The sequence below is a fragment of the Patella vulgata genome, chromosome 7 (genome assembly GCF_932274485.2).
Source record: "Patella vulgata chromosome 7, xgPatVulg1.2, whole genome shotgun sequence".
Classification (NCBI taxonomy): Eukaryota; Metazoa; Mollusca; class Gastropoda; family Patellidae; genus Patella; species Patella vulgata.
Genome location: NC_065885.2, coordinates 18,863,190 through 18,882,831, shown reverse-complemented (window position 1 = coordinate 18,882,831; position 19,642 = coordinate 18,863,190). Strand labels below are relative to the sequence as shown.

The window sequence follows — 19,642 nt, the reverse complement described above, 5'->3', positions numbered from 1 at the left end:
CGAAGAGGGTTTGAATTAACATTTTCTGCCAGGTTTTGGTAAATATTCATAATTTTGAGGCGGAAGGATAAGAGGGTTATCAGGTTAGCTACGGCGATATGTACGGCAACTAGTTACATGTTTTTAGTATGCTTCTTCAAGTTTGTGTATCTCAAAATTTTGGTGGTCAACCTCATACAAATTTTAGTGCAAAGACATGACCATTTGTTCCTCTGTCTGTAGTGAAAAGCATTCAGCCCAACGAAAATTTGGGGAAAAGTTGGAGGTGGGCAAAGAGGCCAGAATTAACATTGAAGTCAATGGGGAAATTAATGGTGGTCTGCCTCCTATAAGGCGCTAAATGGAGTTATTCCCCCTATTCAAACCAAGACTGAGTTTAGATTTTCTGATAGTATCCGATATTTTTTTTGCTTTATATTGATTAATGATGTGCAGTAATGTGGCCCAACATTCAGTCTACTTCTGTACAAGTGATTTAGCTTAGAACTACAGGTTGGTATGTATTGGATCTTTTTTCAAGGCATCATTTTTCATTTACATACTTGTAAATAACTAAATTGTTTTTCCGATTTTTTTTTTAGATAAATTGATTTTTTGGCGTACACATCACTCAAGAAATTCTTGATAAAGCTGTGAATTGCTTGCTTTGAATTAAGGATACTGTAATGAGAGTAAACATTATTTCAAAATTTCAGATAAATCCGGCCTGGAAATAAACCTCCAGGCGACAACAATGTAAGGCTTAATTTCTGGTTTACTTATATAGTTACAAGTCTAGTCTGTATTTTGTCTTTGACTATAGTACCTCAAATACTGACAAAATATTGCAAAAAATGTCTGGTGTCTGGTCATACAAAGAATCTTATCAATTTTTTGAGAGGAAAAATGATTTTCTCAAAGTGCGTATTAAATCTTAAGTAAACAAAGTCATTATAATTATATACAGAAATTTATTTTCTGCAAAATTTTTCTACCGTGAAATTTCGAAAGTGTATTATAGAACTGATACAGTAATTATTTATGTAAATTATTGGAAGAAGGTGTGCATAAATATAAAGCACATGTACATATAGCAAGTGTCTGTCAAACATGGTTACCTGTTTTATTAACCTTGAGAATTTTAAAGATTTATAGTTTTAAAGATGAAATAACTTTATCCTACTACATTTTAAAACTAGATGTGTATATTGATGATGTGTATAAAATGTATTATTTGTCTGCTCTATAGAAACATGTAAGGGTAGACATATTATATTTTTATTACATGTATATGAAGGCTGTGTATTGTGCTTGATATTTGAACTATCTGTGTGTATTGTTCGAGTGGCGAGGCTTTTGTTCGATGCTATGTTTATAGGTTTGTAATGTCACACTCTTTGTCAGTATAATTTACCTAATGAGACTGGGATCAATAATTTCTAGCGGTAATGAAATTTGTCGATAACGGAACTCTCGTTGAGTTGAAGCTACAGACAGCTTTACTGGTCGTGAAATTATTCTATTGTGCGCAAGGCTTTGACTACGTATCGTATAACATGTTTAAATCTCACTGTATGGATTTTTCTGTCTAATCATCCACTAATATGACTCGCTTCTTTCAGCCATTTTCAAATTTTATAGCTGTAACCTGGTGAAGATGTATTAAAGATTCTGCTTTATTTTACACAGACTCATTCATGCGATGTCATCTTTTTTCAGATTTTGAATGCATGTGATCTTGCAATTTAGAGCAATAAAACTGAATTGGAAATCAATGTTGAATTTGAATGCCTGTCTTTTATTTTGATAATTGACTCAAAAAATACATATCGAGAAAATTTATTAGATCTGTAATTTAATCATGTTACTATAGTATAAGAAACTATAAAAAATTGGTTTTACTGAATATAGAGGTTTAGTTCAGTCTTTTGAACTTGTTAAATGTAAAGATATGAAATATTCTTGACAAAGTTTTTCAAATTAGTAAGATTCCTGATGAAAGATTAGATAAAGAGCTGAAATTTCTCACTATAATAGTTAAATAATAGATGATGTAACAGAAGTTCTCTGAAAATTTCAGTCAAATTACTTCTGTCTAACTAAGCCAAGAAATACTCATTTTAAAAGTGTTATAGCCTCAATTGTCATTGTTGCCGTTGTGACAACAAAAAAAAGTCTTTATTATCCATTTTTGCTTTTAATCATCAAGGGCTGTTGAACAGTAGATCGGATTTAAATCTAATGAAAATCGAAAGCATCAGATGGTATCAAGGGTTGATTATGGTCTTGTCATGTTAATACATGTCTAATTAATAGTTCATATAACATTTCAAGCCCGAAGAAAGACCTGCAGTAGGCAGAATTAGCTCTTGCATAATGTATCTCGATTAGATAACTTTAATTCACTTTTAGTTGGTTTACCTTTAAATCTTATAGATAAATTACAAAAAGTACAGAATACTGCAGCTAGGCTTGTTACTTTAACTAAGAAATGCGACCACATAATTCCTGTTTTATATAATTTACACTGGTTACCTGTTAAATATCAAATTGATTTAAAGATTTTATTACTTACTTTTAAATGTTTAAATAATTTAGCTCCTGTTTGCCTCTCAAATCTTTTAGAAATTTATACACCTGGCCGAACATTACGTACATCAGATGAACTACTTTTAAAGCCCAAAACTGTTCAACTAGTCTCTTATGGTCAGCGCTCTTTTAGTTATCAGTTAGTGTTAGTTGTATTTTACGTCCGCTTCCACCGAGGTGATATCAAGCATCTAGCTGTTTTATGGAATAATCTACCATTCAGTCTATATTTTTATAAAAAAACAACTTAAAATACATTTATTTAATCAGGCATTTAACTCACTCTGTATACAATGTTAACATGTCCATAATCTTGTTGTTTATTTATGATTACATTGTCACTTGTCACTTTGTATAGTGCCCCTGAACATGTTATATGAAAGGGTGCACGATAAATATGCTGTAATAATAATAATAATAGTATGTTTAAATAAAGTGGAAAAAACTTTTGAATCTTCTAATTAAGGATTAAATATTTTGAACAAAGAGGATGAAAATGTTAAAAACATTTGCCAGTATTAGAAACAATAGATTCCAATGTAAACTGGGTAAATTGCAAAAACATTTCCAATAAATAATGAAAAAACTTAAATGTCTCAAATAAATCGTCAAATAAAAAATTATGAATGTTTCCAATGAATCAACTAGCCAAATTAAAGGATAATATGTTTAAAAATTCAAATGAGAAAGATAAACCAAAAATTCCAACAAATCCAAGAAAAAAGTCTGAAATGTGGAAAGAAAATCTGAAGTTTCAATTTGTTGAGATTTTCATCATTTAACTAACGGCTTTATAGCGTAAATATTCTACAATTGTTAAGAAATAGTCGTTGGCTTGAAATGTAACTTTATTTCCTTTGAATGGAGTTCAAAATTCTTTCAGCCATCTTATAACCAAACATTTATGGCTGTTCTGTTTGTCTTTGTGAACACATGTTCTGTTTGCTTGTTAAAGTAAAAACCACACTCAGCGATTATAACAAGATGTTTTATTTGTGACTAAATGCACCTCACAAGTTAGAGAAGTATGAACTGGGTGAACGAGTGGCTCCGTATGTTTACGTTTCAAGTGATGAGGAGTGAAGATGTTTGACCTGCTATCAATACAAGTTGAAAGTTTATGTTTGTTCTAAAGCTTCTTTGCAGATCCAAACAATAAAGCCTATTCTGATAAATATAAACTACTGTGAACCTGCAACTAGATACCAAAGAACCTACATATAGCCGAATGACCAAATGTACCCATTTTTAATGAATTATATAAATCTAAAACTACAATAATTGTTTTGTGATCATTAGACAATGCCAGTCTTGTTAATATTACACCAACTTTCCATTCTTTTGTTTATTTAACTTTGGTCTTAAGTCATTTAATGTCATGAGACTTACCTGTGGAACAATAGACAGCATGTTATCATAGACTTTAATTACCAATAAGAATACACAAAATTGTTACACTGTATTCATTATTTTCTTGTAGATTAATATATATAAGATCTAAAGTTTCTTTGGTCCCGAGGTGGGGTAAGGGGGGGGGGGGGGGGGGGGGTAATGTTATCTATTCGTCAAAAGTTCAGATGACAATTTTTGAAATAAATTAAAATATAACTAATGTTATCAGGTCTGGTAAAAGTCATTTTGAAATGTCTCAAGAGAAAGTTTAAGATGAGAGCAAGATGGCTGAGTATTCTATAAAAGATAGCAAGCTGTGGTATTGATTACAAATAGTCGAATGTCAGAGTAAGGTCTAATATTGATGACTTGAAAACATGGCTGACTTGCTCGCTGGCTAATCTACCGGTTTTGATTCCTGATAGTTCCTTCAATTGAGTGTTGTGTTGAGCAGATTGTGAGATTCCGACCTCGCGATTCACAGGTCCTGAGTTCAGCTGTGAAGCGTTGATAAAATAGTCATCAATTATTGATCAGCGATTGGTTTACAATCTGCGTAAAGCAAACAGTCAATCATGAAAGTGAATATGTCGGAGTTAGTTGAAGGAGAGGGTGTATTAGCCGTTGAAAGACGTGTTTGATTATCGTTTTTCGACTGGACAATAAAGGCACATCGTGATTAGTGGTGAGCTACAGTATTTGATTATATTAGATGTAGTCTTGGATAATAACCTAGATGATTCATTAGTTAGAAGAAGGTAAAGAAATATCTAGAGCTTTTTTTTAAACACCATTTTGTGGTCATTGATTATAATAACACTTTTGTCATTACCTTTTGTACATTGTATCTTAAAAAAGCAGTAAACAAATTATTATCAATTTATCAATGAGAAGTAACTAGAGATTTCTTGCAATGGATCATTAGATTTAATACGATACATTTGAAAATACAATTTTAGTATATATTCATTTAACTACCAAAATACTAGTTGGGATCTAGAAGTAAAGTTTGAAGTTTCTACTTCTCAATTACAGATTTAGTTAAAATTTCGACAAAGAAGAATTTAAAGTGTTCTAAAATGAACAGAAAACAGTACGGTCGACTGCTGCTTAATATATCTATGAGAATCTGTCTACTATTCACTTTATTTAAATTCACTTCTTTTAAATCTCTGATAAGAAGATTTATGATTTGTTAGTCTGAAGTTAATTTAATAAAATATGGAAATTGCCTAGAAACGTGAAGAAATCATGGTACCATAGGTCTTATATAGATCCATGATGGTACTTTATACTGACAAAAGATGTATAATGATCTTCATATCTCATGGGAATATTTATATTGAGCTTTCAGACAAACTTTATATTTTGTATGAGTAAAATTTGCTAACCGAATAACACATGAATTTATATGGGGGACTAAAACTTAAGTGTGTATAGCATTTCAGAAGTACTAAGTCAAAAGGTTTAAACAAAATTACATATTCCAGGTAATTATGTCTGATTGAACTTTATTCTGTTTAAAGGTCTGGTTTTTATTTCACACACGAAAAATCCTCAAATTTCAGATAACCTCAGTATATAGATAATAAAACTATATAAACTTAATATTACACACTTAATTTTTGTTTTTAGTTAATATCCAAAATCGACCTTGTAATTTGAGCACATGCATCATATATTCTAATGTGGGGACATTTAGGTTTGAGGTCCCAGAGCTCTATCACCCATCAGAGCAGAACATTAGGACATTAGACCCCCATTGCATTTCATTTTCTATCACCCATCTTGTATCGAATACTGTCAGCTCATATAGTTTTCTATGTAATCACCTAAATTAATGATTTTCTGAGACCAATATTCACATTTGGAGGTAACAAATCGTAGTCATGCTTTTTATACGCCCACATTGAAATGTGGTCGTATATTGTAGTCGCCCCCGTCCATCCGTTAATAACAGATTGACTTTAAATTTATACACAGTGTTTAAGACCATGAGATGAAGAAGCCTATTGATTTTCAGCGATTTCCGATAATTACTGCCAGAGTTATGGCCCTTGATCACTTCAAAAAATCTTGTGGATGCTCTAGAGGGTAAAGTTAATACCCGATTGACTTTAAATTTAAACACAGTGTTTAAGGTCATGAGGTGAAGAAGCCTATTGATTTTCAGCGATTTCCGATAATTACTGCCAGAGTTATGGCCCTTGATCACTTCAAAAAATTATGTGGACGCTCTAGAGGCTAAAGTTAATATCTGATTGACTTTAAATTTATACACAGTGTTTAAGACGATGAGACGAAGAAGCCTATTGATTTTCAGCGATTTCCGGTAATTACGGCCAGAGTTATGGCCCTTGATCACTTCAAAAAATCTTGTGGACGCTCTAGACGCTAAAGCTAATATCCTATTGACTTTAAATTTATACACAGTGTTTAAGGTCATGAGGCAAAGAAGCCTATTGATTTTCAGCGATTTCCAATAATTATTGCCAGAGTTATGGCCCTTGATCACTTCAAAAAATCTTGTGGACTTTCTAGAGGCTAAAGTTAATATCCAATTGATTTTAAATTTTTACAGTGTTTGAGATCATGAGACTAAGAATCCTCTAGATTTTCAACAATTTCCGATAATTACTGCCAAAGTTATGGCCCTTGATCACTTTGAAAAATCTTGTGATGCTCTTGAGGCTAAAGTTAATATCCGATCGACTTTAAATTTTTACAGTGTTTGAGATCATGAGACGAAGAATCCTCTAGATTTTCAACAATTTCCGATAATTACTGCCAAAGTTATGGCCCTTGATCACTTTGAAAAATCTTGTGATGCTCTTGAGGCTAAAGTTATCATCCGATTAACCTCAGATTGATACACAGAGTTTAAGATCTTGAAACGAACAAGTATATTGATTTTCAATGAATTTTTATGACTTGAACAGCTAAATCCATGATATTAAAAGTTTTGTATACTAAACGTTAGCATGGGGCAGAACTTTATAAAAACTTAACAAATTCTAATGGTTTTCTGATAATTACTTCATGAGTTGTTACTCTTAATCAGATTTTATTGTATTATAAATGTTTCATTACCGAAAAAAGTAAAAACACTTGTTGACTGCCCGGACGATTTAGCTGCTGTGGGCGTATGTTTCGTTGCCTGACAACCTATCTTTGATATATTAGAAATTTGATAAAACAAAAAAGACTTTCTGGAAAAGTTAAAGAATATAGAGTAAGTTTACATTACAGGATTACTAGACTTTCATACTGTTCATCATTAAAATATTGTAGTTCATTTAGTTATAAAATACACCGAGAAAATGGCTTCCACTAAACACACATTATAATTTTGATCAGCTACACTAAGTAAATGATTGAACATGTCTATATTTATATCTATCTTGTTAAACATTAAATTCCCTGGAGATACAGTAATAATAGCCAACAGACTAGCTGGCAGACATTGTGTGATATTATATGAATCTCAGACAAGCTCCACTGTTCAATAATTAAATTAGAGACCAATATGCTGGCCTCCTGGCCTTAACTATGGATGTCGCTATATTAACATGGTTTAACACTGTAGACCGTTGAGATTAGATGATATATTTCGCAGATTGTTATTATTAATTTTACTCATTTTTTCAGTACTTATCTTTCATAAATAGGCATATTAAACAAGGGTTTGGGGACCACTGCAGTGTGGGTTATTTTGATTTACAGAAAAAAAATGTTTTCCAGCAAAAAACTCTTGATATTTTGGCTTGCATTTTCTCATTGGCCTACTCCGTTTGATTATGAGGGCTGTAGACTTTTTACCCCAATTTATCAAAATTATCAGAAAAATCTGATAACTGTTCGAAAGAGTTTGTTATTGCCCCAAAAATCATATCTCCAGACAGATTTTTTGAGGTGTGGGGAGTAGGGCTTCAATCCCTACCATCTCCAACCTTACAAGCCTATGTATTTTTTTTTTTTGCATATTCATGATTAGACCTGTGAATGTTATAACCTACACAATATACACAAGTCAAGTAGTGAATAAGTATAAAGAGATTGGTTTATTATCCCACAATAAATATATTATCCTAAGTCTATCATTAAACACTGTTGTATATAGATAAGGTATTTAATATCTATATTCATGGGGTTATTACTTATCATGCTTGATTTAAGTACATAACGATATCAACTGAACTTATTACACACGATAAGAAAAACTTGTATTAGAAACTGTTCAAGCAGATAAATTAGTTGTTGTGTATAGAATAGTCGTTGTTCAAGATTAGATTTTTATGGTGTAATAAAAACATGTTTGCCAAAGAAACAAAAAATTATGTGCCAAAAGAATTTTTTTATGTGTTTGGAGTATTATCAATACCCATATCATTACTGAAGAAATGCATTTAAATTCGAGTTTGTTTAATTGAAGTGAATTTTTATTTATATTTATCCCAGTTCACTTTTGACTTGAGGACCTGTATGGTGGGTGGTGTGTCCGATGGCGTAGGGTTAGGGGTGGGGAACGTAACAGAGTGAAAGAGAGAATGGGGTTTAACTTTAACATCTTATGAATGCAAACCAGGCCATTTTAGGATTAACTTAGTTTTTATTTCCATTATTTGAGCAGTAAAGAGACCATGAGAAAACCCACTTGTTTAGACTGATCACATACAAGTCTTGTGATCTACAGTTTAGGCAATAACCCTGAAATAAATCCGTTACTACATGTAATTAAGTCATTTGTATGGGCCAAAAACCTGAGGTCCACCTCTGTTGTTGTTAGTGTACATTGTACATATAAAAGAAAGAACCCTTACAGGCAAAATTTGTGGCATAGCGTATGCTGCATGTGGTCTTTATCAGCCCAGTTGGTGCAGAAAAGTTGAATGTTAAACCTGATTTCATTTTAATAATTATAAAGCCCCCACTATGATATAATAGACATGCAAGGGAAGGGGTAAGGGAAGGGGGGGGGGTAAGATTTGAGACCTAGAGATTCAATTGGAAGAACACCAAAGTCTCCTTTTTGTATATTGTTTTATATGTATATATACTTTCTCTACATCCTAAAATAGGAAGTAGCTGTGATGTTTATACACATGCTTTCTACAGCTTATCTCACTTCACTAATATAGTCATCTGTTTAACATCACCCATCATAATATAAACTATTCTACATGCAGATCAACATACATATTATATCAGTTATAGTCTGTAACGAGAAAAACTACAGCTTTCATCATCTGGGCTATACTTTTACTTGCAGGCATTTCATTTATACTATAACATGTGGATTACATGTAACATGGTACCCTGCGATTCACATTTTATTGACGATCTATTGTATATTTTTACTTGCAATGCAATTCATGCCTATGCAAACATTTATCAGCTTTAAAACGTAAAAGCTGGCAGATATTCTCTGTAACACATGCACATATGGGATCGTGTTTTGTAATATATTTCTACTTATTGGCATTTCATATATTTGATACCATGCGGAATGCTTACAATAGGCTGCCATTAGTATTATGTTTTATTGATGATATGTTTTGTATATTTCCTCCATAAGTCCTTATTTGATATTTTAGGAGGAAAAAAACATGCATTTTTCTATGAAAACACCATAGCATACATGTATATATACTTTCTTCTTTTACTTAAATTGCAATCTTTGAGAATTGTTTATACAATGGTTTTAACACATATGGTACATCTAAGGGGATAACAGTATGTGAATTGTGTTTACATTCTGTGTTATTTATTATCTGTATCCTACATTTTACTTCAAGGTAATTTGTTTATAGAATCTTTAGAAACATTTATTTTGATACTCTAACAAATAAGTTTAAACATAATAACATATACATGTACACAAATAAACCCCAGTATTATATATTCACTTACATATGATTTAAAAATGTCCATATGCAGACACTATAAAAAGACTAAAAGGTAATTTTATGGATACATAATTGTTGGATTTATTACTACATGTATGTAACATTTCGACTAGAGTATGGTCTTGTCTTTATGAAGCAAATGACAGAAATGAGCTATCTTAATATTTCATCTATAGGTTGATTAATTCAGTTACACCAACTGATGGCAAATTGAATGTCTCCTTGATTAGACTAAGTTTGAGTTTTGAACATATTTCAGTTAAAGCCAGACCTGCCAACGCTACTGCATCACACGGTGGTGTGCCGCAAAAAGGCCTCATGTACTGCTTTATTGCACGGTAATAGTTTTCTACCACATTTTCAAACGATAAGGGTATTTTTTTCATGGAACTAAGGGACACAACTCTTTGCATGTAAACAAAAAAGGTTGCAACCTTTAGTGATCAACATCGATCGTAAGGTGTAACTGTAATTTAGCTAATAGATTTGTAATTAAAATAGTTTTTAACACATTTTTGATTAAATAAAGGGGATATGATTATTGACATGTGTTCTGATACTCTTAAAATGCGTATTGAATAATATAAACAGCGACCTGTTTATGACAGCAATGGTCAACATTTTTGTTTGAGCACTTACATTTTGTATATAGCACAACAAATAAATGTAGCAACAAATTTTCAGTCTCGGAGAAAAAATTCCCCTACATTTTACTGAGGAGGGGATAGTCGCCATAATTAGTATGGCCGATGGCCACGGGATCGGCCACTGGGGAGCTTGATTAAATCGACCGATACCGATATTAGTGTACGTTAGTCGTAATGCAAACATTTTTTTTACGGTTTCTTCTGGTGGTCTTACTAATGTAGAAATCCTATAAAATCTGATAAGCACACCAATTATCTCGTATATAAAACAATATAGACAAAAACTCCAGAATGAGGAACCAAGGATATTTCTTTCTGTAGACATATGTTCAATTTTTGGATTATAGTCATTTCAGTAATTACATAAATTTTATATGGTTATCATTGCATGTGTTTATTTTATATCTATTACCCATTTGTACTAATTATTTACAAATTTAATAAAATCTGTGTTGTTTAGCCTACTTGTGTAGTTCAATGTATCATTTCTGAATTAATTACCCTTGATATTACGAATTTACACGCTTTTGGAAATCTACTGTCAAATCATGGTTTCTAATGCCTTTTTTAATACTACCCTATGCCTTACAGCTCTGAGCGGTGGATGGGTCTGGTGGAAGCCAGACAAAAGCTTTGTCAAAACCATCTTTCTAAAACTTTCAATATTGAACATTTCATTATATTTTTCACATATTCAATTTTAGCTGATAAAGTAGTGGTGATAAGCCAGTATATCTTAATTATGGGTTGTGTAAAGCAAAAGCATTGATGATTTATTAATGTTTTTGTCGAACCTAGGAATGTGATGATGTCCATTTTGAGTGACAGTATAAGTAGCTTCATATGACAGTACATTGAAGAAGAGAAATAAGCAAGAGTATTAACTTCTTTTAAAGGTATATCATGTCTTTTGTGACTTGTTAAAAAGATTTGACGAACATTAGGTCACAGGTGACAGCCAAGACAAGTAGATCAGAGATGTGAAGTTTGTGTCGTTATTTGCCTAGAGGTGTGTCAACTCAACAGGTAATTAAAACAGCAATGAGCTAAGTCATCGGTTATAAAAAGTTGTGTTTGCCACTTAAATCTCAATTATTGTGTCTTGAAAGTAAATGGTTAGAAGTTAGAACAGTTTATGGACTTCATGATTTTTTTTCTGTGTGTAAGATAGTTTTTTTATTGTATGGATGTGTTGAAATGTTTTCACACACATTTCAGATAAAGTTCTGAGCATTTATGATTCAAGTGAATCAGAGCAAGAAAAAAAATATGTAAAACGCTATAAAAGCTGCTATAAATTATAATACAAGGATGTCATCAGTTTTTAAATAAAAAAATCCTCCAACTTATACATATCAAAAATTTATTGCTCTTGGATTTCTACTAGTTGTATGACAATTAAGAAACCTTCTTGAAAGATTAAGAAATTTAACTACGACCCTCATGTTAAAAATTTAGAATCTGGTTCATTGATATTCATGTTTTCATCATAATTGTCAACATTGGAATAATAGTTTTTCTTTAAGAGTAGGTCTGATTTGATTTAGGTTTCGAAGATTTAGCACAGAAGGTCTAGAAAAGATAATTTTGTTTGGAAAGAATGCGATATTAGTTCAGTGTTTACCAGAGTAAGTGTTTAGAACAAACAGGCAGACAAGTCAGTTATTTGCGTAAACAAAATAATAAAAACAAATCATTTGAGGGATAACCAAGGTACAAACCACTCTCAATTCTTTGCCAACGTTACCGTGTTGACTGTTCGTGCAATTCGCTTGTTAAGACGAGGAAGACATGTTTTGTTGTAGAGGATCAGGAGTTGTAAGAATTTCTAAAATAAAAAATAAAAATAGTTTGTGTAAGTAGATCTGTAAGGATTAAATGTTTATATCCTTACAGGGTGTGTATTTTGTTTTCCTTGGTGTATTTGATTTCACACTTCTGTGTAGATCTGCTGTAAATTTTTTGAACAAATGTGACACTTTTTATTTAGATGATTTGTATGGATGATGATGTTGATACTTTACCAACGTGGGGCTGTGGACTCATTGCACATGTAAATCAGACATTTTACTATAGCAGTTCTTGTAAACTATTAAAACATACAGTCATTTTAAAGTGTGGTGGTTTGTGCGAGTAATGATGTAATGTAGAGACCAACATATAGGTCAATAATTGCTGATGGTATGTTTGTTATGCCTTGATGTTCATTGATAATTTGATTTTGTTAATATTAATAATATTAGAAAACAAGAATGATGATTTTTGGAATAAATTTTTATCTATTTGTAGCCATATACATGTAACCCACCTCTGTAAAGATTTGACAGTGGATTATTTTTAATTTCCAAACATTCAGCTAAGCTTAATACAGTATAATAACAAAAATGTTTTTTTCTGATTACTGCATGATGTGGCGTATTTTTCATTTAATAAAATAAAATAAAAAAATGTTATGAATGTCATTTGAGAGATCGGGGAATACCTTGTAAAAGTACAATATTGTGAATTTGAATCTCTTTAAATCGAATAACAGGTCACAAATGGTTTAGTTCCTTTCTTTATTATGATGAATTAAAAATTCGTCAATTAAATATTCAGCATTGCCTACAGATGTGAAATGGGGTTTAATGTCCTACTTTTCTGGAAACCAATTTTAATCTGACGTCACTATGGCCTACTTTTATTTGGAATTCCAACAGTTCAGGGTTCTTTTACGTGCATGCCAATGTGTACACAGGGCCTTGATTTTTAATCCCATCCAAATGACTAGACACTGTTAATTGTCATCCCCTTGTTGCACCACTGACAAGGGGAAACCATGTCGGGAAATCAAGAGAGTAGCTTTCTCTGTGAACCCTGGACCTCCTGGTTAGTGAGTCAGCATCTTACTCACTGAGCCACTGGCATTATGGCTCCCTCAGACAATAGAAATGGGATATGGTCAAATGTCAGTGGCATATCTAATATTTCTTAAAACCTTTTGATAGGCCTCTTTTTGTAATTGAATGCAAGCCAAGAGAATCCCTACCTTGATATTTTGATTCTGTTTTCTTGACGCAATGTTAAATAATCCATTCAAGTAGACTGATCCAGCTGCATATATAAATTTGATATCTTACAATAAATGCAAATGATACAGAGACTTTAAAGGAGCTAAATCGCTAATATTTTGGACCTAGATACTGACTCAAATGGGTTGCAATGCATATAATAATGTAATATGAATGTATATAAACTGATGTGGTTTCTGCTTTTACTGTAATTTCTAATCAGTTATGTTCGGCAAAATATACCAGAAGTCTCTAGCGTCTGTTTTTTCCAGTGTACACCGATAGTATTCATTGCGCTACAGATAAGAATATAGCGTCACTGTTTGACATGACAAGTGGAATTATATGTCTAGCCTCATTCTTCGAGCCCCTTGTTACAAATAGTGCCGAAATGCATTATGGTACACGAATAATGGTAAAATGTTTGTCTTAAATATTGGATATCAAAGCCCATCTTTTCGCGGTTAGATCACAACATCAATGTCGATTTAAATTGATAAATAAATCGTGTTTTCGATGTCGAAGACTTGGATGATATTAAGTTAGAGACTTAGCTACTTTAAGTGACGTTACTTCCCTTTCAGATAGACAGAACTCAAGACTAATATATATACTGGGTGCTTGAAAGTAATAAAACGGCAAGTCATTCATTGCGTTCCAGAAAAGAACTCTTTATTTGTGCATCTATGTATGCAGCTACAAAAGAGAACTTGTAACATTAAATTTTTACATTATAATACTAAACTGTTATTGTACATAAAGTTATTCAAATATATTTACATGATTGACTTGTCTTGAAATAACATAAAAATTCAAGCTATCAACTGTATGTATTATACAAGAAAGATAACTCTATTTTTCTTTGTTTATCTGGTTATCTCCCTTGAGTCCATTGATCCAATCTGCTTGATGTTCATCTAATTACATATTCATGAAGTAATTTACAGTTTCCTTATACTGACTTAGTGTTAATAGATGTCTGGGCGCATTTTATGGTGCATTATCAAAGCTTATTGAAGGTAGGTTAAATACTAAACTGTGTCTAAACTCAAAGAACAAGTCACGACTCTGCATTATTATCCCTTAGGCTAGTGGATGCCATTTTGTTGTACTCGAAAGTCTATCACTCAGTAGTGAAGTTACAAATACTAATGTTAATGTGTTTTTAACACAAGAATGTTTGACCAACTCAATCCCTGCTGAGACCAAAGGAAAGTGTTTTAGATTTATTTCAACTTGTAATAGAGTGTTTAAGCCTTTAATATATTATAGAGGAAGTATTAGGAAGTGATTTAAGGCCTCTATAATTGATCTTGAACCTGTGATAAATCTGTTCAAGCAAGAATCTATCCATGTCTACAAGAAACCAAATGAGTGACATTCTGAGGAGATAATGTAAGTGAGATTTTTTGTGTTATAACCAAAAACATTCACCAAATTCAAAAACATTAATGGAGGGATGAATTGGTGGTCTTTAAGATGTTTCCTTTGTTATGAATTTGATGTGTTTGTAGTAGGATATCAGAAGCTGAGATAATGAAAAAGGAAGAGGCTACAACAAAGTGGGTCATTGGTTGGTTTGTGCATTTTTGTTGGGCCTTGACTGTGTTAAGCCATTGTATTGTGAATGGCATGCTGTGAGATGTCTATAAATAGGTTGATAGGATATGGTGTAGAATACCCCTAGGGGAGGGATTTAAGGGGGTTTATTCCCACTGTTAATGTAGACTCATATTAACTCATTATTATCTTAAGGAGATTTTTATCTGTTGATCTTTATAGGTAGATCTAATGGCTAAGGAAGAAAGACAAGGCAGACATTTCATTGGGTTTTATTGCTATGTTGTTGGGATTCACAAGGCAATTTGCTTGAAAGAGAAATAAAATGTTTGATATAGGCTGGAGGATAGTTTATGTTGATTTGTGGAATGTTATGTTTATGAAAATAATCATAATATCTGAGGGTGTTACCGATATCAAATTGATTATTTACTTATTTCAGCTAATGGTAGAATTTCTGTCTGGGGATTTTCTTGATGTCATGTACAAATAAGGTTGTGGTTTATGATGCACCACCATACCGTACATGAGAGAACGATTGTTTAAACTTTTGCTTGGATTAATGATTGTTTTCAAATACAAAATCAGCCCTACAAATGTAAAATTCGTGGTCTCCCATTTATTTGCAAAGACGATCTACACAATGTGTTTTCAATATTCATATAAAAATGCTCAGGCTAAAATTATATGTGCTCTTTACCCCATATTGTTCACAGTTGTTGTTTAATGAGTATAAACTGTTAATCCTTAGATTGAATCTGATTAAGATATGTATTAATAGGTCATTTCTCCTGATCAACAGATTATCACCCATGTGATTAGATTCTATTGTACATTCATCATTAGGTTGTTAAACTTTTACTCTAACAAGCTGTAATTATAACAATGTGTAGGTTGTGAATTAGACAGAAGATCCTTACATTTATCTAGACAGTCAAATATACATTCATTTATTTGTTATGCTGGGGGCGGACAAGAAAAGTGTTTTGAATTGTTCAGATGGACCGAAGACAAAGTCTCCATGTACAAATAGGTAGTGCATAAGATTATGTAGAAAACCCCACTGTCCTTTTTGTACTGATACAATCAAAATGAAAATTAACATACATGTATCTTTGTCGGTCTCAAAATTAGGGGTGGGGTTAGGTGTTCAAGTGGTCTAACATGTAGATCTGAAAATACTAGGAATCAAAATTAACTATGTTTTTCTTATTTCTTGGGGGTGGGGGGGTCAAATGAGTGTGGTTTCGATCTATAAGGTCTGTCAATGAGTCAAATGAAAAGCTTGTAAAAGGCGTAAGGTCATTTCTTTTTTCTATGTCTTTTGGTTTTCCCCCATTGCTAAAACTCTGTACATGCAAGCAAAGTATTGAAATAAATCTGTGCAATGTCCTGAAATGACCTATTTTGTGTACAGTGGATGTTATACCCCCTTCTCTGTAGTGTCAAAAAGTAAAGTTTCAACAAGATGTTAAACCCCATTCCATTCATTTATAATATACCTAATAATATATTTTGTACCGATACTCTAATACCTGAACTGCCCAAGGATCTAAATATTACATTTATTTTTACTTATCTTTAGTTGATTTTAATTACTTTTCACCTTCAAATATTGATTCTGCATCAGCTGTTGATCCTCTTTTTTCTGTTCAAAATTAACCGATTCTAGATATTAATAGAAGAGTGATATGCTGATAGGCATTTTATCTACAAGACGTAATGTTTCCAACCTGTGCACATTGTGTATCAATTTATCCCGTATTATATTTAGATTCATGTAAGTGTTTTTTGATCAACATTGGGGGATAGGAATAACCAAATTGTCTTAAGTATCGCGAGATAGATAGAGAATAGGGGTTTAATTTAATATGCACACAAACCAGAGATCCGGATAAAATTGATTAAGGGTAAAGTGCTGCTCTGGTGCTACTGCATATAGGACTGTCCACATAGTACAATGTATTAAGAGAGAATTGGTGGACAGATTCGGTAATTATTGGATACATACATCTGAATGGTATGATATCCTTGTTACCCTTATTATTAAACCTACTGGCATGATGTGATTGATGCATGATTGTTAAGTTAAGGTAATGTAATCTGATACCTCAGTCAGTAATCAGTAAAACCATGAAATCATTAGAAACTGATTAATTAATGCTGTTCACACTTGTTCTGTTTTCATAATACAAAGGTTAACAGTCAAATGCCTGTCTATCATTAAACATAGAATTGTTCATTACTAACAAGAACAGTATGGTAAAGTAAACAAACAATTACTGTTACTTGAAATTATTGGCTTAATGGCAGAGTATCAACAAGGTTTTGCCAAAGATCTTCAATCTGTCACTCTTATGATTATAGTTTTTGAGCCAGCAATTGTTATGGCAAGGTTTAGGATTACCTGCATAATATTGTGAGTTTTCTTCATAAGTTCTACACTTGGCTGTCATTGTTAAAGAACTCTCTACCTAATTTACCATGTTAGTCTCAAAATAACCAATTTGTGTATCAGTGGAAGGAACCCATTTATCTACATGTATGTATCACATTTAATGATACCTTTTATTCAAATGTCTTGTTCTCCTGTACTAGTACTGAGAATCTGAATGAACAATGGCAAAATATCATATAATATTAATGAAACATTGCCATATGATCTACATCCATATTAAAATTTAGTTCTAATGCAGTTAATTGTCTGTACTTACAGATAATATATGTTACACAATATTAATGAAATGAAACAGAGTTTAACATCCTACTGTTCTGCTCCAACTGGGCTGAAGAAGACAGGCATACGCCATACAGTGTGCTATGACTATGAGGGAAATTTTGCTCGGACTATTCTTATATCAAATTCCATCTGCCAGTGTATCTTTTATGTGCACTCCAATGTGTACTCGGGACCTCATTTTTTGTCCCATCCAAATGACTAGACAGCTGTCCTTGTCAGGCCCTCCTTCCTGCACAACTGGCAAGGGGAAACCAAGCCAGAAAATCCTGATGAACTTTCTCGGCGAACATTGGGAGCGAACGCGCGACCTCCAGGCTAGCAAGCCAGCGCCTTACTCACTTCGCCACCGTTGCTCCCCACAATATTGATACCAACAGTATACTGATAATTTTATACAAGTCTAAAATATGCTACAGATGTGCATATTAAAGTAGCTGCATGTACATGTAAATCTGTTACTCAATATGATCCACAGTCTTCGATATTAAAAACACAAATTATATGTCAATTTAAATAAACATTGATGTTGTGGTCTTACCAGGAAAAGATGGGCTTCTGATATATATCCAATATTTAAGACAAAATAAACATTTACCAAAATGCGTTTCAGTGCCATTTGTAACAACGGACTGAAAGAACGTGGCTAGATTTATCCCAAACATCATTTCAAACGGTGACCCATATTCTTATCTGGAGAGCATGTGTAATAAATACTACCGGTGTAGACTGGAATAACCAGACGCTAGAGATTGAATGTAAATCATATTACATTATTATACATGTATGCATTGCAACCTACATGTATTTGTGTCAATTTATAGGTTCCAAATATTAGCGATTTAGCTCCTTTAAGTGAACTAGTTGGATAGTGAATGTTAACTGATGTATGCAGATTACCTACATGTACATCAAGAGTCTAACATTTCAACAGTTATTCTTCACAAATGTAAAATATAATTGCATAATGGAAAAGTAATAAGTTGCTACTGTATTTAAAGGAGAATATTAGCCTTTTCAGATGTGTTTATATTTTATTCATTATCTAATACAATGTACTTTATCTTACAAGTAATAGTTTCAACTATTTTAATACCAGTTGATGAATAAAATATAAAAACGTCACAAAGACTCACTCAGTTCTCTTTAAGTAACTGTCATATGCGATGTACAGTGGGTGCATGTACGTGTATTCATGTTTCATAGAGTGAGAATCTACTTTTCATGAAGTGTTAAACTACCTGGTATTCTATCGTGTGTTTTGGGCAGGTATCGTCAATCACGGTCACATACATAGATTATAATTGATTTATTCAAATTCAATTTTTATTCTGTTTCAGAAACTGGTTGTGATATAGCATTAACTGATCCGTCGATCAAATCTCGAGAATTATTTATTTCCGATGCCTCCGACACATATCCTGTTACCTCATTAAGGTGAGAAAATGAATTGTTCATTAACTTCAGTCTATGTTTATAAAAAAGATTTTGCTAAACATAATTGTTACATAAGTTCCAATAGTTGATTACCAGAGTAAAAGATACAGTTCAAAGTTTTGTATTCAATTTTTCATAAGCTTTGTCCTTCATGTTTGCAATTTCTTTAGGCAAAAGTGAGTCTTGCATTACAAAATTAAGTAAAGATTGAGTGGAGCATAAAAAATGTTCTGTAATCTAATGTCCCTGGCCAGGCATCAGAATGGCCAAAAACAACAAGAAGAGAGTTATGTCCCTCTATTTTTACTTTGTATAACTTATGGAAATAGTCCATGCATGCTTTGT

At 32.4% G+C, this 19,642-nt stretch overlaps 1 protein-coding gene across 3 annotated transcripts in view; it reads left to right on the top strand.

Annotated features, from left to right (window-relative positions):
• Window positions 1-19,642, top strand: part of LOC126828064 (arginine-glutamic acid dipeptide repeats protein) — a 77,095-nt gene that overhangs the window by 15,117 nt on the left and 42,336 nt on the right. For 2 of the 3 annotated variants that reach the window (XM_056102124.1, XM_056102123.1), the window contains exon 4: window positions 19,201-19,297. In XM_056102124.1, the coding sequence (XP_055958099.1) occupies window positions 19,201-19,297 (97 nt within the window). Of the gene's footprint in view, window positions 1-14,454; window positions 14,583-19,200; window positions 19,298-19,642 lie in introns of those variants that run through there. The other variant, XM_056102125.1, reaches the window with a different exon arrangement.